At 63.0% G+C, this 16,540-nt stretch overlaps 2 protein-coding genes across 2 annotated transcripts; both read left to right on the plus strand.

Moving 5' to 3' along the window:
* The first annotated feature begins 195 nt into the window (after positions 1-195).
* Positions 196-1,982, plus strand: NDUFB11 (NADH:ubiquinone oxidoreductase subunit B11). The gene is made up of 3 exons (XM_037411544.1): positions 196-376; positions 762-892; positions 1,753-1,982. Exons 1-3 carry the CDS (start codon positions 230-232, stop codon positions 1,874-1,876), a joined length of 402 nt encoding a protein of 133 aa, XP_037267441.1. The 5' UTR covers positions 196-229; the 3' UTR covers positions 1,877-1,982.
* A 1,104-nt stretch (positions 1,983-3,086) lies between these two features.
* Positions 3,087-16,330, plus strand: UBA1 (ubiquitin like modifier activating enzyme 1). Its single transcript, XM_037411497.1, has 25 exons — positions 3,087-3,212; positions 4,327-4,437; positions 5,131-5,189; positions 5,437-5,605; positions 6,392-6,526; positions 7,190-7,296; positions 7,377-7,600; positions 8,267-8,364; positions 8,665-8,811; positions 8,992-9,147; positions 9,231-9,341; positions 9,627-9,707; positions 10,012-10,167; positions 10,580-10,745; positions 11,226-11,422; positions 11,637-11,701; positions 11,820-12,015; positions 12,685-12,759; positions 12,943-13,132; positions 13,338-13,426; positions 13,665-13,757; positions 14,659-14,850; positions 15,228-15,329; positions 15,568-15,668; positions 16,020-16,330. Exons 2-25 carry the CDS (start codon positions 4,327-4,329, stop codon positions 16,153-16,155), a joined length of 3,156 nt encoding a protein of 1,051 aa, XP_037267394.1. The 5' UTR covers positions 3,087-3,212; the 3' UTR covers positions 16,156-16,330.
* The last annotated feature ends 210 nt before the right edge of the window (positions 16,331-16,540 follow it).

Here is a 16,540-nt window from a genome sequence, read left to right on the forward strand (position 1 = left end):
CAGGAGAAGGCGGGACAACGGCTCCGGTTGGTTCGAGGGTGTCAGCGCCGGTCTCTGATTGGATGTGCGCTGTACGGAGGCGGAGCCACCCGGCGGTTGCGGCACGGGGGCGGGACGCCGCCGCGCTCCAACCAACCACCAGAGAGGGCTGGCGCGGCAGCTCTCTCTGATTGGCCAGGCGGGCGCCCGGAAGAGGCGGCAGTGGGTGGGAGGTACTTCAGTGGAGAAGATGGCGGCGCTGGGGAGGGCGCTGCGGGCTCTGCGGGTCGGAGTGCGCGGCCGCTCGGCGGGGCCGTCCGGGGCCGTGATGGTGCCGCCGGCGCCGCTGGGGGCCGAACCCCACCATGAGGAGCCAATGGCATTAGCCCAAAAGAAGGTGGATGGGGCCGGGAGAGTGCGCGGCTAGTGAAGGGGGCGGGGCTTGTAGGGACGGGTGGTGGCCCAGGGTTAAAGGGGCAGGGCTTTGAGGAAGGGGCGTGGTCAGGAGCAGAAAGGGCGGGGCTTGGGCAAGAAACGGGGGTTTATACTAGGGATGCCGCTTGGCCGAGTAGGCGGGGCTTGAAGGCTGGGGGCGGGTCTTACGTGAGGGGGCGTGGTCTGTGAGGGTGTGCGTCCTTGGGGCGGAGCCAAACCGTGTGGGCGTGGCTATGGGTGGCTTACAGGAGTTAAAGGAAGGGAGGGAAAAGGGTTTCATGGAATGGGGGAGGGGGCTGGACCCCAGGGTCTGGCAGTGGGTGACCCAAGTGCCCGGGTGCCACCAGAACCCCGATTACCACGGCTTCTCGGAGGACCCTGATGTGGACGTTCTCAACATGCGAGCCGTCTTCTTTACCGGCATCTCTCTCGCCATCGTCCTTGGCAGCGTGTTCCTCCATTACCTGCCTGACTATGGGTGAGGGGGGAGCCTGGCCTCCGGGATCCTCCTTAACGCACAGGGGGTAGGGGCCTGGGGGGGCTCTGCAGAAGGCTCAGGGAAAGCCTATAGGGGGGCCTGTGGGAGGGTATAGAGGGCCCCTATGGGGGCTATGTGAGGTCTGTGGGAGCCTGGGGACAAGTCTGTGAGGGTCTATAGGAGCCTATGGGAGGGTATAGAAGGCCCCTATGGGGGCTATTGGGGGCTGTGAGAGCTAGGGGGCAGGTCTGCAAGGGTCTATGAGCAGGTATAGGGAGACCTTAGGGGGTCTGTGGGGGTCTATAGGAGCCTATATAGAGGGCCCCTAGGGGTTTATGGGAGTCTCTAGGGACTTAAGAAGGGATATAGGGAGCCTACAGTGAGCCCTAGGGGTCCTGTGGGACCTATACGGGCTTAGAAAGGGGTATAGGGACCTATAGGGGGCCCGTAGAGGCCTGTGAGGGATTATAGGGGGCCTGTGGGGGTCTATAGGAGTTTAGGAAGGGATATAGGGGCCTATAGGGAGATAAAGAGGGCTGGGGGGGTGGCGGTCTGTAGGGGCATGTGAATGCATGTGGGGTTTTGTTGGAAGCTGTGAGAAGATACATTGGTTTAAAGCTGACGCGTAGGAGGTGTCTACCAATGTGTAACAGCCTGCGAAGAGATATAGAGATCTATAGCGTCTACAGGGCACTGTGGCAGGCCTGCAGGAGCCCATGGGGGGACCTTGGGGGCTATAGCCCCCTATAGGGCACTGTGGTGCTCCAGGGGGGCTATAGGTGGGTGTGGGAGGCCTGGGGGGGGCGGGCTGTAGTGGCCTCTAGGACCCCCCAGGTCCCTGAAAGCATGTTCCTCCACAGGCTGCAGCAGTGGGCCCGGCGTGAGGCCGAGCTGCAGGTGCGGGAGCGGGAGCGGCGGGGGCTGCCGCTGCTTGACTCCAACTACTATGACCCTGCGCGCCTGGCCCTGCCCCCCCCCGAGTGAGTCAGGGCACCTGGGCCCCCCCCACGGATGCCTGAGGCCCCTTCTGGGGGGGGTGCAGGTGCCCCCACTGTGAGGCTGTTAATAAAGTGATGGGGTCTCAGCTGGATGCCTTGGTCCTGTTTCTTTCCGGGGGCTTCCCAGACACCTAGGTCCCCTTTTTGGTGGTGAGGGAGAGGGAGCACCTAGATACCTGGGTCCCTTTCTGAGGGGGGGCGGGGGGGTGCTAGAACACATGGACTACATGTCCCAGCAGCCCAGGAGGTATCGTCACCACAGGGTGACACCACATGGTCCTGACACCACACAGGTCTTAAAGGCCTCCCCTAACCCCTATACCCCCGTCCCTATAGCTCCCCATAGCCCCCTTTGGCCTCCAAGCCCTTCACTTCTGGGCCCATATAGCACCCATGGCTCCTCATGACCCCCCCAGTGCCCCTATAGGAGCCCCATGGGTCCCTATAGCCCCCCACCAGCCCCCATGCGCACACACCCCCAGCACCTATTCGGCCCCTATACCTTCCCTACCGGCTCCTATAGCCCCACCTTAATCCCCTATACACTCTCTCCAGCCCAGACAACCTCCCTCATAGGTCCCTATAGCCCTCATTGGGCACCTATAGGGCCCAAATAGCCCCCTACAACTCTTCCATGGGCCCCTATAGGTTCCCCAAGCCCCTATAGCCCTCCAAAGCTCCCCATATATACCCACAGGCTGCCTTAGTCCTGCTCCCCATGCCGCACAGGTACCCTATAAGTTCCTGTACCCCCCCTCAGGTCCTGCATAACCTCCTATCCTCCATTCCAGCTATCCACAGCCCCCTATAGGTCCCTGTGCTGCCTCATAGGCCCTCTATCGACCTCCATTGCCCCTATAGGCCCTCTATAGACGCTTGTGCTGCGCCATAGGCCCCCCTATCGGCCCCTATATTCCCCCACAGGCGTCCCATAGGCCCCGTATCCCATCTCGGCCGCCGTCGGGGCCGCGCGCCCCGTGCTGTGTCACGAGGCCCCGCCCCCTCATTCCGTATGCGTAGGGTGGGCGGGGCCTCTCCATCCGGGTCCCGTCGGGAGGAAAGGGGCGGGCCACCCGGGGCGCGCCCCCCCCAATCAGCGCGTCGCTTGCGGCGGGGGGGGGAGGAGGCGGGCGGTGGCGGGAGGCTGTAGCCAGTGGAAGCGCGGCGCCGGGTGCCGGCGGCCAATGGGAATAGCCGGAGGGCGGGGCGGAGAGTGGGGAGGGAGGGGGCGGCGGGGGGCAGCCGCCGCCGCCGCCATCTTGTCGCGGAGGAGCCGAACGGAGCGGGCGGGACCCGGCGGCGGGGCCTGGACAGCATCATTGGTGCGGGGGTGCTGGGCCCGGGGGGGCCCCGGGGGGAGGGGGGGCACGGGGAAGGGGATGGGGGGGGATGGGAGCGGGGGGGACCCGGCCCTTGTTAGTAGTGATCCGCGCCCCGGTTAGTGGGACCCCCCCCTCAAGGCCTGAGGGGAGCCCTGAGGGGAGGGGCTGGGAGAGGGGGGCTTTGGGGAACCCCGCTAGTACGAGCCCGGTCTCGGTTAATGGGCACCCTCCCTTGGGACCCCCGGGGGTGAGAACGTGGCCTCGGTTAATGGGAACCTCCCCTCAGGGACCCTCGGTAGTAGGAACCTGGTCCCGGTTAATGGAAGACCCCACTCTGGGGACCCCCGGTAGTAGGAACTCGGTTCTGGTTAATGGGAACTCCTTCCCCCGGTAGTGGGAACCCGCCCCCGGTAATAGAAACTACTTAATTGCACCCTCGTTAACAGACACCACCACCCCCTCCCAAGACCCTCGTTAGTGGGAACCCTTTGGAAAGTCCCGTCGCTTTCAAGCTTTGGGGGGGAGGGGGGGGTTACTGTCCTGGGTGCCTGGGTTCCTTTGCGGGGGGACAGTGTCACCTGGTGTCACCCAGTGTTCACCCCAGCGTCACCCTCCATCCCCTGGTGTCACCTGGTGTCACCCTCTCCATCCCCAATGTTACCTGCTACCCTCAGCATCACCTGCTGTCACCCCCCAAATGACACCCACTGCCCCCAGTGTCACCTGCTGTCACCCTCCTGTCCCCCCAGATGTTACTCACTGCCCTCAGTGTCACCTGTTGCCATCCCCCTGTCCATACCAGTGTCACCCCCTGTGTCACCCAGAACCGCTGTGTCCTTCAGTGCCACCCCATGCATTACCCACCACCCTCAGTGTCACCCATTGCCACCCCACACACCCCCCAGCATCACCCACTGTCCCTGGTGTCACCCAGTGTGTCACCTGGTGCCACTGTGTCTGTCAGTGCTACTCTATGTGTCACCCACCGCCTTCAGTGTCACCTCCTGCCATCCCTTGTCCCCCAAATGTCACCTATGGCCCTCAGCATCACCCTGCTTCCCCTCCCGTGTCACCCCTGTTGTCCCCAGCTGACCTCTGACCTCTGACCCTGCAGATGTCCAGCTCCCCGCTGTCGAAGAAGCGCCGCGTCTCCGGGTCCGAGCCACCAACGGGCTCCAGCCGCGCCCCCGCCCCCGCCGTCCCCGCCAGCGTCACCCCCACCAACGTGAGTGTCACCTTCTGTCACCCCAGGGGGGCCCCGTTACCTGCTCTGGTCTCATTGTTGCCTCTGCGGCACTCGGCGCTGCTCCTGCTAATGTGGATGTCACCTGGGTGTCACTTGTTGTCATCTGGGGTCACCTGGGTGTCACTTGCTGTCACCTGGGTGTCCCTACATATCTTGGCAGTGACATATGTCACCCTTGGTCCTTGTTGTCCCTCCCGTGGCTTTCAGAGCTACCCCTGTCAATGGGAGCGCTATGTGGTGTCACTTTACTGTCAACTTGTGTCACCCAGGTGTCCCTGTGTGTCCTGGGGATAACATGTCCCCTCCTGTCCTCGTAGTTCCCTCTGCTCAGAGCCACCCCCATCAACAGCAGCGTCACCCGCTGGCTGGCTCTGTCGCTCACCTGGCCAACCCTGTTGTCACCTGGATGTCACCCATTTGTCACCTCCCAGATCTTCCTGCCCCACCCCAGGGTGACTCCACTCTCTGGGTCACCTGATGTCCCCCCATATCACCCGTCCATCACCCCTGACCCGTCTTTATCCCCATCCCAGGGGGACATGGCACCCAGTGTCACCTGCCTGGCACCTCTCAGCCCTCCCCACTGCTGCACCATGCCCCCGGTATCCCCCCCTCCTCCCTGATGGCCCCCCACCCTGCTGACGCTGTTGTCACCTTGTGTCCCTTCCCCAGGGCATGGCGAAGAACGGGGCCGAGGCCGAGATCGATGAGGGGCTCTACTCCCGCCAGCTGTGAGTACCCAGCTCCCTCCTGGGGGTGCTGGGGTGGTCCCCTGTGACTTCGGGGGGTCACTATGGATTTGGGGGGATGCCAGGTTGCCTCTTGGGTGGTCCCCTATGGACTTGGGGGCTCCCCACGTGCCTGGGTCCCTCCCAGGTACCTTCAGCTGTTTCCACAGCCTTGGGGGGGGATCCTGGGGGGCTCCAGGAGGATCTGGGGAGCCCCTGACACCCCCCCCCCCTTTTTCCTCTTCCCGAGGTATGTGCTGGGCCATGAGGCGATGAAGCGGATGCAGACGTCCAACGTCCTGGTGTCGGGGCTGCGGGGGCTGGGGGTGGAGGTGGCCAAGAACCTGGTGCTGGGGGGGGTCAAATCTGTCACCCTCCATGACCCCCAACCCACTGCCTGGCCTGACCTTGCCTCCCAGGTGAGTTAATTAACCCAACGGATTAATGAACGCTCTCCCCCCCAGGGCAGTTAATTCTCAGGGAGCTGATTTTGGGGTGGGTTGTATGTCTGAGCTGAGTTTAAAGTGTTCCCCCTGGGGTAATTAATTTACTCTTGGGGTCATTATCAGGGAAGTTAAGTCCCCCTCACAGGTAATTAACCTGGGGGGTAATTAGCCCCCATGGGGGATTGTTCTCTGGGGTGATGGGGTTCCCCACAGGAGCTAAGTGCCCCCCTCCCCCAGGATAAACGCCCACCTCTGGAGTCATTACTGGGGCTGGTTAGGGGAATTAAGTGCTTCTCACAAGGTAATTTATTTACCTGGGGATTAATTAATTAACTTGAGGGGCAAGTAGCACCCATGGGAGTTGTGTAGGATGATGGCATTCCCTAGGGGAGATAAGTGCCCTCCTAGGGGTAGTTTATTTGCTGGGGGGGGGTAAATATCCCTATGCATTCAGGTTTCGGGGTGGTTTGGGCCCCTATGGCCCTTAAATACCCCCCTTAAGGCACCCAAATACCTCCCCAAGCCCTTAAATACCCCCCTAAGGGGCCTAAATATCCCCGCACACATTTAAATATCCCCCTGGGTGGCTGATTACCACCCCCTGGTGTTAAATACCCCACGAAATTCTCTATTTGGTTCCCTGAATCCCCCCCCTGGTTTCTTGGAGGGGCCTTCCCTGGGTGCTGGGGAGTGTCTGGGGGGTGGTAGGGTGCCAGGACCCCCCTGACACCCTATTTTACTTTTTCCTGCCCCCCTTAGTTCTTCCTGCGGGAGGAAGATGTGGGGCAGAACCGGGCGGAGGCGACGCTGCCCCGGTTAGCTGAGCTCAACGCTTACGTGGCTGTCACCAGCACCCGCCAGCCCCTCAGCCAGGACATGCTGGCACCCTTCCAGGTACACCCACCTCTGCCTGTACCCCTCTTTGTGCCCCTTTTTTTTCCCCAAAAAATCAACCCTGGGGCCATTTTTTTGGGCATCCAACTTGTCTCACGTGGCCGACTGAACCTCTGTGGCCCGTGGTACCTGCAACAGCCACGTGTACCCTCTCTGGGGACCCCTGCGTCCCCTGGCACAGCGGTGGTCTCGCCACAACCATCCGTGGTCATTTGGCTGGCTGTAGTCAGGGCCAGCTGTGAGATCTGGCTGGTTGTACCCCAGGCAGCCGTGGGTCCCCCCCGGGGGATGGCTGTGTCCCTCTGGGGCACCAGTGGCTTCCCATCAACCAGCCCTGGCTCTGGTTTTGTCCGTGTCCCGCTGTCAGTGCATCCATTTGTGCATCTGACTGTACGTCTCCGCGACTCCTTACGTCTCTGTGGCTGCCTGTACCCCCCCAGACCCCCTGTACCTGCTGCTTTTGCAGTCTGATGGTCTCCATGTGCCTTTATTTGTTAGTCTGTCGGTCCGGTTGTGTTTCCTGCTGTCCCTCTCCGTGGCTGCCTGTCCCCTCAAATCCTCCCCGCGGCGGGGGTTATCCGTCCTGCTATCTGTCCTGCTGTCTGTCCTGCTGTCCCTCTGCTCGCGGAGGTGGACAGACAGATGGACGCGGTCTCTCCGCAGGTGGTGGTGTTGACCAACTCGTCGTTAGAGGAACAACTGTGGGTTGGGGACTTCTGTCACAGCCATGGGATCAAGCTGGTGGTGGCCGACACCCGGGGGCTTTTTGGGTGAGCCAGACACCCAGCTGCTTTCCGTAAGGCCTCCCGGATGGCTGCGGCCCCTGCCTGACGTCCCTCCCCTATTTTAGGCAGCTTTTCTGTGATTTTGGGGACGACATGGTGGTGACGGACACCAATGGGGAACAACCCCTCAGCGCCATGGTTTCCATGGTGACCAAGGGGTGCCCGGGGGAGGTGACGTGCCTGGATGAGGCTCGTCACGGCTTCGAGACGGGCGATTTTGTCACCTTCACTGAGGTGGAGGGGATGGAGGAGCTGAACAGCTGCGGCCCCATGGAGATCCGCGTCCTTGGTGAGCCCAGGTGCCTGGGTCCCTTCTACAGGGCGCCCCGGGTGCCGGGGTCCCTTCTATAGGGCGCCCCGGGTGCCGGGGTCCCTTCTATAGGGCGCCCCGGGTGCCGGGGTCCCTTCTATAGGGCGTCCCGGGTGCCGGGGTCCCTTCTATAGGGCGCCCCGGGTGCCGGGGTCCCTTCTATAGGGCGCCCCGGGTGCCGGGGTCCCTTCTATAGGGCGCCCCGGACGCCGGGGTCCCTTCTATAGGGCGCCCCGGGTGCCGGGGTCCCTTCTATAGGGCGCCCCGGACGCCGGGGTCCCTTCTATAGGGCGCCCCGGACGCCGGGGTCCCTTCTATAGGGCGCCCCGGACGCCGGGGTCCCTTCTATAGGGCGCCTCGGACGCCGGGGTCCCTTCTATAGGGCGCCTCGGACGCCGGGGTCCCTTCTATAGGGCGCCTCGGACGCCGGGGTCCCTTCTATAGGGCGCCTCGGACGCCGGGGTCCCTTCTATAGGGCGCCTCGGACGCCGGGGTCCCTTCTATAGGGCGCCCCGGGTGCCGGGGTCCCTTCTATAGGGCGCCCCGGGTGCCGGGGTCCCTTCTATAGGGCGCCTCGGACGCCGGGGTCCCTTCTATAGGGCGCCCCGGGTGCTGGGGACCCTCTGTGACAGCCCCTCCCCACAGGGCCGTACACCTTCAGCATCGGCGACACCAGCGGGTTCGGGGACTACGTGAGGGGGGGAATTGTCACCCAGGTCAAGATGCCCAAGCACATCCGCTTCGTAAGTGGCACTGGGAGCACTGGGAAGGCACTGGCAGGGAGTGAGGGGCGCTAGGGGGGGACTGGGGGCAGACAGGGATGGGACTGGGGGGGCACTGGGAGGGACTGGGGGCAGAATAGGAGGCACTAGAAGGGGACTAGGGGGAATTGGGAGGGACTGGGGATGGATTAAGCGCTGGGAGGGGACTAGGAGGGGGTGGGAGGTCACTGTGGGGCACTAGGAGGGGATTGAGGATTACTGGAAGCTGCTGGGACGAGTCACTGGGTGCTCACCTGTCCCCTCCGTCCCCTCCGACCCCAGAAGCGGCTGCGGGAAGCACTGGTGGAGCCGGAGCTGATGATCACCGACTTCGGGAAGGCCGAGAGACCTCCAGTCATGCACTGGGGCTGGCAGGCCCTGCACCGCTTCATCCACCAGCACGGCCACCCCCCTCGGCCACGTCACCAGGTGGGGACACCGGGGGGCTTGGGGACAAAGCAGGGGGCATGGGGAACGCTGAGGGTGCTGGGAGCGGTGAGGCCACCAGCTCCTTCACCACCACGTGGCCTCACCTTTCTCTGCTGGTGGTCCTGAGGGTCCTCCCTGGTGTCCCCAGAGTTGTCTCCAACGTTGTGTGTCCCCACCCAGGGTGATGCGGCGGAGGTGGTGGCCTTGACCCGGGAGGTGGCTCCAGGGGCGGAGCTGGATGAAGAGGTGCTGCGGGAACTGGCCTTCCAGGCCACCGGTGACTTGGCCCCCGTCAACGCCTTCATCGGGGGGTTGGCGGCCCAGGAGGTCATGAAGGTACTGGCCACCTGGGTCCCTTCCCCGGCCACCTGGGTCCCTTCCCCGGCCACCTGGGTCCCCTAACAAAGACTGTGACGCAGGCGGTGTCGGGGAAGTTCACGCCCATCACCCAATGGCTCTACTTCGACGCGTTGGAGTGTCTCCCTGAGGACAACAAGGAAACGGTTCTGACTGAGGAGCAGTGTCGCCCAGTGAGCACCCATGGGTGGGGGCGGCAGGGGGTGGGCGGCAGGGGGCACCCATAGCTGGTGTTGCCTTGGGGTGGATGTCGGTTGTAGGGCAGTTGGTGGAGAACACCCATGGGTTGGCCACGTTGAAATCACCCATGGGTGACCCACCTTTCCCGGGGACACCCCAAGTGGGCATCTCCTTGTGGTGGGCTTTGGTCATAGGGCACCTATGGGTGGGCTACCTTCTTGGGGACACCCATGGGTGGCTTTGTGATGCATCTGGGTGACGCTTTACGTTGTCCCCAGCGCAACAGCCGCTACGATGGGCAGATTGCTGTATTTGGGGCGGAACTGCAGGCCAAGCTGGGTGCCCAGAAGTACTTCGTGGTAAGTCGTCGTCCCCCCACCGCGTCCCCACCTGGGTCCTCCACCCCTGCATGTCTCCACCTGCATCCATATGGCCCCAAGTGTCCCCTTGTGTCCTCCACTTGTCCCCAGATGTCCCCTCATGCACTCATGGGTCTACCAAGCGTCATCCTCTCCCATCCATGTGCCCCCAGGCCTCCGTGGCCACCTTGGGCTGTGTCCCCAGGTGTCCCCCCATGTCTACCTGCATGTCCCCAAGTCTCCTCACGGTTCTCCTGAGTGTCCCCAAGTCTCGCTGAGTGTCCCCACATGTCCCCGGGCACAGGTGGGGGCAGGGGCCATTGGCTGCGAGCTGCTGAAGAACTTTGCAATGGTGGGACTGGGCTGCGGCCCTGAAGGCTGCATCACCGTCACCGACATGGACACCATCGAGAAGTCCAACCTCAACCGCCAGTTCCTCTTCCGGCCCTGGGACGTGACGGTGAGGGGCAGGATCAAGGGGGGAGGAGCCTGTGGGGTTGAGTGGGTGGAGCCTCAAGGGGTGGAGTCTGGGGTGGGAACTGCCAAGGAATGAGTTGACATTGACTTGGCCAAGGCAACACCAAAGGTTGAGTCATACGAAGGTGGCAACAGTAGGTGGGAGGGGACTAAATGGGTGGGGCCGAAGGAGGGGGAGTCCGTGGGGTGGGGGATGAGTAGGCAGAGCCTTTGGGGGGGTCTTAGGGGGCAGGGTCAGAGCGGGGAGCTACCGTCAAGATGCCACCGTGGAGTTGGCCAACGTCAACAATCAAGTTGCCTTGACATTTGGTGGGACTGGGAGAGGCATGGAGGGGTGGGGCTTCAGGGGGTGGGGCCAGAAAGGGTGGGGCCTGAAGGGGCGTGGGTCCCCACAGAAACTGAAGTCGGAACGGGCGGCAGCGGCAGTGCGGGAGATGAACCCAGCGCTGCGGGTGAGCAGTCGCCCTGACCGCGTCGGCCCCGACACTGAGCGCGTCTACGATGACGACTTCTTCGAGGCCCTGGATGGTGTCGCCAACGCCCTGGACAATGTCGATGCCCGTGAGCACCTGTGGGGCCCTCGGGGTGCTGTGGGGGGCCCTCAGGGTGCTGGGAAGGTCCTTGGGATAAGTCATTTGGGTTCTCCGGGGGGTTGGGGGGGGCTATGGAGAGTCTTTAGGATGATACAGGATGTTTTCGAGGCGCTGTAGGGTTTTCTTGGGTGCTGCAGGTGGTTTGGGGGTGCTGTAGGGCATCACATGGGCGCTGCGTGGGGCTTTGGGGGGCTGTAGGGCGTCTTCGGGGTACTGCGGGGTGATCTTGGGGTGCTCTAAGGAGTCTTGGCTATTGGATGCTCTAGGGACCCTCAGAGGTCCTTATAAGGGACCTCAGGAATATTATAGGGACCCGAAAAATGCTGTAAGAACTGCCTGGAGTGCTATAGGGACCTCGAAGAGTGCCCCAGAGTCCCTTCCAGGACAACCCCGCGGGGCCTGGGTGCCCTACAGACACCCTACAGACGCTGCGGTTCTCCCCCCGTAGGGCTCTATATGGACCGGCGCTGCGTCTACTATCGGAAGCCGCTGCTGGAGTCGGGGACGTTGGGGACAAAGGGGAACGTGCAGGTGGTGATCCCCTTCCTGAGCGAGTCCTACAGCTCCAGCCAGGACCCCCCTGAGAAGGCCATCCCCATCTGCACCCTCAAGAACTTCCCCAACGCCATCGAGCACACCCTGCAGGTACCTCTACGGGGGTCTCGCGCGCCCGGCTCCCTTCTGTAGCGGGCCCCGGGTGTTTGGGTGCCCGCTATAGGGTGCTCTGGAAACCCCAGGGCCACCTTTGGGGTGGTTTAGATGCTTGGGTCCCTTCTGTAGGGGACCCTGGACACCTGGGTGCCCCGTGGGGGCGTCCCGGACGTGGGGGGTCCTTCCACTGACAGCTCCTCCCCCACAGTGGGCGCGTGACGAGTTCGAGGGTCTCTTCAAGCAACCGGCAGAGAACGTCAACCAGTACCTGATGTGGGTGTCGAGGGGAGGGCAGAGGGACAAGGGGCACCCGCTAACCCCCCCCCCCCCCCACGCCCCCTGCAGCACCCCCCAGCCTCACCCCCCTCCCCCCGCCCCCCTATGCCCGCAGGGACCCCAAATTTGTGGAGCGCACGCTGCGCCTGGCGGGCACGCAGCCGCTGGAGGTGCTGGAGGCGGTGCAGCGCAGCCTGGTAAGCGAGCGGCCGCGGGGCTGGCCCGACTGCGTCGCCTGGGCCTGTCGCCACTGGCACCGCCAGTACAGCAACAACATCCGCCAGCTGCTGCACAACTTTCCCCCGGGGCAGGTGGGTGCTCGGGGACCCTGGGGGGGTCTGGGGTCCCCTGGGGGAGTCTGGGGTCCCCTGGGGGGGGTGGGGTACTCTTAGTTAGGAATATCCCCCCCACTGACCTCATTCACACTCATGACACCCTCAGTGCTTTTCTGCCCCCTTAATTCTGCCCCCACAACCCCTAATTGCCCCTTATTGATCCTCATTAAGTGCTCTTTTCCCATTAATTCCTAATGATCAACTAATTGCGCTCATCAACCCTTAGCCGCTTCATAATTACCCACATTAATTCTTATTTGCCCCTTAATATCTGTCATTAATGTTGAATTACTTCTTAATTACACCCATCAACCCCCAGTTGTGCCTTGATTTCCCTAATTCACCCTTCTACCCCATTATTTTTCACTTTTACTTTATATATATTATATATGTACATATAAATATCTTATATTTAGCCCCCATTAACCAATTATTCCTTAATTGTCTTCATTAAGCTCTCATTGGTCGTTAATATCCCCGTTGATTTCCAGTTGTCTCTTAATTATGTCCATTAACTTCTAGTTGCCCCACTAACCCCTTCCTGCCCCTTGATTTACCCCAAGAGCCCCTAATTGCTCCCCCAGTTGCCTCATTAACCCCTTCGTGCTCTAATTACGTCACTAACTCTTAATTACCCCCCTGCAGAAGACAAACTCTGGGACCCTCTTCTGGTCGGGGCCCAAGCGCTGCCCGCACCCCCTCGTCTTTGACCCTGACAACGTGAGTGGGGCGCTGGGGCGGCCTGTGGGGGGCGCTGTCACCCTTGGGTGCCATCCACCACCCTTTGGGGGCGCCCATCACCCTTAAACCCCCTTCTGTCCTCGTTGGGTGACATCTGTCCCTTTGGGGTGTCATCCCTCCCTGACATTCTCCCCCCCGGCACCCGTGGGTGCCCCTCTCCAGCCCCTCCACCTGGACTACGTGATGGCGGCAGCCAACCTCTTCGCCCAGAGCTACGGGATCGGGGGCTCACGGGACCGGGGGGCGGTGGCAGAGCTCCTGCGCCACGTCCGCGTCCCCCCCTTCGCCCCCAAGGCCGGTGTCCGTATCCACGTCTCCGACCAGGAGCTGCAGAGCGCCACCACCGCCCTTGGTATGGGGGGGGGGGGGGGGCACCCATGGGTGCTGGGGGGAACCGGGTGGAGAGAGGAGCTGGTTGGATTGGGGTTTGGGACAAGCACGGGGGCTGGAGGGCACCTGTGGGTGCTGGGGGGCACCTATGGGTGCTGGGGGTACTTAGGGGTTCGGGGGGGGCCTGTGAGTGCCGGGGGTCCCATGGGTGCCCCCCTCACCCACAGACGACGGGCGCCTGGAGGAGCTGAAAGCGTCACTGCCCAGCCCCGAGGAGCTGCCTGGCTTCCGAATGTTCCCCATCGAGTTCGAGAAGGTGGGTGCTGCCCCCCCTAGCACCCATGGGTGCCCCCAGCTACTCATGAGTGCCCCCCCACCCATGGGTGCTGCACCCCAACCTACCCACCCTCAGGGAGCCACTACTACTTTGTCACCACCCCAGAGATGAGCAAAGTGCATGCCCCCGCCCCCCCCCCCCCCCCAAAAAAAAGGGTGCCCCCCCCCCCCCCCCCCCCCCATGGGTGCTCCCCTACCCATGGGTGCTCCTCACCCAGGACGATGACACCAACTTCCACATGGATTTCATCGTTGCTGCCTCCAACCTGCGAGCGGAGAACTATGACATCCCCCCAGCCGACCGCCACAAGGTGGGTGCTGGGGGGGGGGGGGCCATGGGGCGTTATTGGGGTTCTTATGAGGTGCTGGGCAGGTCCTACGTGATCTGGGGGGGTCCCATGGGTGCTGGGGGGTGCTTTGGGGCATTAATGAGTTCCTTATGGTGTGTTACAGGGGCCGCAGAGGGTCTGTGGGTGCTGGGGAGGGGTCCTATGGCGCTGTACGGTCTGTGCCGTACGTCTGAGGGGCGTGCTCTGCTCCGTAGGGCCTACGGGGCGTGCGTAGGGTCCGTAGGAAACGGAGCCTGTAAGGAGCATATAGAGTCTATAAGGAGCGCACAGCAGCTGGAAGGAGCATATAGGCCTTGTAGGATCTACAGTACGTATATGGCTCATAGATATTTAAGGTCCGTATAGCCTCTGCGGAGAGCAGAGGGAATCTATAGAACACGTAGAATCTGCGAGTACATACGGGATGCACGGAGGATCTGTAAAGGATCTATAAAGCATATACAGAGTCTATAGGGTATGTATATGGTGCATAAGGGGTCTAGAGTACGTATGAGGTCTCGCGTACATAGAACGCTCAGAATATACATGCTCTAGAAAAACACTGCAGCAAAAAGCTACAGAATGCTATAAAAAAAAGAGATGGAATATAATTCTAGGGAATACCTGCAGGGTCTCTAGGCTGCACGTAGACTTCGTAGGGCAGCCTGTAACGTATGTCACACCTACAGCCACGCAGAGCCTATACGGGGCTCTGCACAGCGTATACACGGGCTGCGCAGTATGTATAGAGCTGTAGGGCACACAAAGGGGGCTACAGGGCCCGCAGAGCCGGGGTCTATAGCCCCTCCCTCGGGGGATCCAGCGGGGGCGTTGGGGGGCAATGCCCCCGCCCAGCCCCTATAAGTATCTTCCTATGGGGCAGAGCAAGCTGATCGCAGGGAAGATCATCCCCGCCATCGCCACCACGACGGGGGCCGTGGTGGGCCTGGCCTGCCTGGAGCTCTACAAGCTGGTGCAGGGCCACCGCCGCCTGGCCTCCTACAAGAACGCCTTCCTCAACCTGGCCCTGCCCTTCGTTGGCTTCTCCGAGCCCCTCGCCTGCCCCCGCAACAAGGTGGGGGGCTGCCCCGCGGCACCCGCGCGGACCCTAGAGCCATCCCCAGGGCCTGGTGCCCGCTGGGTGCTGCCCAAAGGGGGTGGGAGTGGGGTGGGGTCAACTGCTGGGGGTGGTCTGGGGTCTCGGTGGGGTTGGGGTGCTGCCCCACGGCTCCCTGACCCATAGAGGCCAGCCCCACAGCATGCTGTGGGACCTCACAGGTGCTCCGAGTCACCCCGTGGTCCCAGTGACCCCCCTAGACCCCCCACTGCGCTCCCCGGGTCCTTGTGGCTGGCCATGGGTCTGAGCCCCCCGCCATGGGTCTGAGCCCCCCGCCATGGGTCTGAGCCCCCCGCCATGGGTCTGAGCCCCCCGCCATGGGTCTGCCCCCCCAGTACTACGAGGTGGAGTGGACGCTGTGGGACCGGTTTGAGGTGCAGGGGCTGCAGCCTGACGGGCAAGAGATGACTCTGCGCCAGTTCCTCGCCTACTTCAAGGTACTGGGAGCACTGGGAGGGGTGATGGAGAGGCACTTGGGGGGGCTGTGGGGCCCCACCCCATGTCCCCATGTCCCCCACACACACCCCCTGAAGGACTCCAACGCAAGACGGGGCACCGCAGGGGGAAGGTGGGGAGATGCAGCCACCACGGTGGCTGGTGCCCCAAAGGCTGTGGGTCGCTGTGGGGCACCTTTGGGTGCCCTGCACCCACCCACTGCCCCCCTGTCCCCCTCAGAAGGAGCACCGGCTGGAGATCACGATGCTGTCACAAGGTGTTTCCATGCTCTACTCCTTCTTCATGCCAGCCGCCAAGCTGCGCGAGCGCCACGACCAACCGTAGGGCCTGGCGGGGGCACCCAGGGGTGGGGGGGCACCTGTGGGGGGGGGGGGGGGGCACCCGCGCGGGATGTGGGGCTCAGGGTGAGGGAGGCGTCCCATGGGTGGGGGAAGGGTCTCGGCTGGGGCCCCGTTACTATAGGGTGACAGTCCCTGCGTCACCGCGAGCTGATGTCACTCCCCAGCCACGCGTGTCCCTGTCACCGCCGGGGCAGAGGCCACCACAGGGGGTCCCCGTGATGCCTCCCCGCGAGGTTGCCCCTGACCCATAGCCAGGACCCCCCTGAGCGCTCACTGTGACGGATGTCCCCGCCGCGGAGGCAGTGACGCTGCCGTCCCCTTGTCCCTCAGGATGACGGAGATCGTGGCGCGGGTCTCCAAGAAGAAGGTCGGCCGCCACGTCAAGGCCCTCGTCTTCGAGCTCTGCTGCAACGACGACACCGACGCCGACATCGAGGTGCCCTACGTGCGCTACACCATCCGCTAGCCCCGGGGTGGGGGGCTGTGCCCCAGCCCGGCCACGCCCCTGGCCACACCCCCTCCGTTGAGCCCTGCCCCACCCCCACTCCTCTAGTTGTTGTTGTGTCTTGGCCCCGCCTCTGGGTTGGTGGGGGGCGGGGCGAGGGGGGGGCGGGGCGAGGGGGGCCCCGCCCAATAAACATAGACGTTGGCAAAAGATGGCAGCTGGGGCGTGTCGCTGGGCGCAGGTGGCCACCAAGATGGCAGCCAGGGGGGGGGGCGGCAGGGCGCCAAGATGGTGGCCGGGTGACCCCAAGCATGTGGTACAAAGGTGGCCACCTGGTGACATCACTGTGGCACCAAAATGACCATTTGGTGGCATCACAGTGGCACCTAAATGGCAGCCGAGTGAT

The sequence above is a fragment of the Falco rusticolus genome, chromosome 18, assembly GCF_015220075.1.
Source record: "Falco rusticolus isolate bFalRus1 chromosome 18, bFalRus1.pri, whole genome shotgun sequence".
Classification (NCBI taxonomy): Eukaryota; Metazoa; Chordata; class Aves; order Falconiformes; family Falconidae; genus Falco; species Falco rusticolus.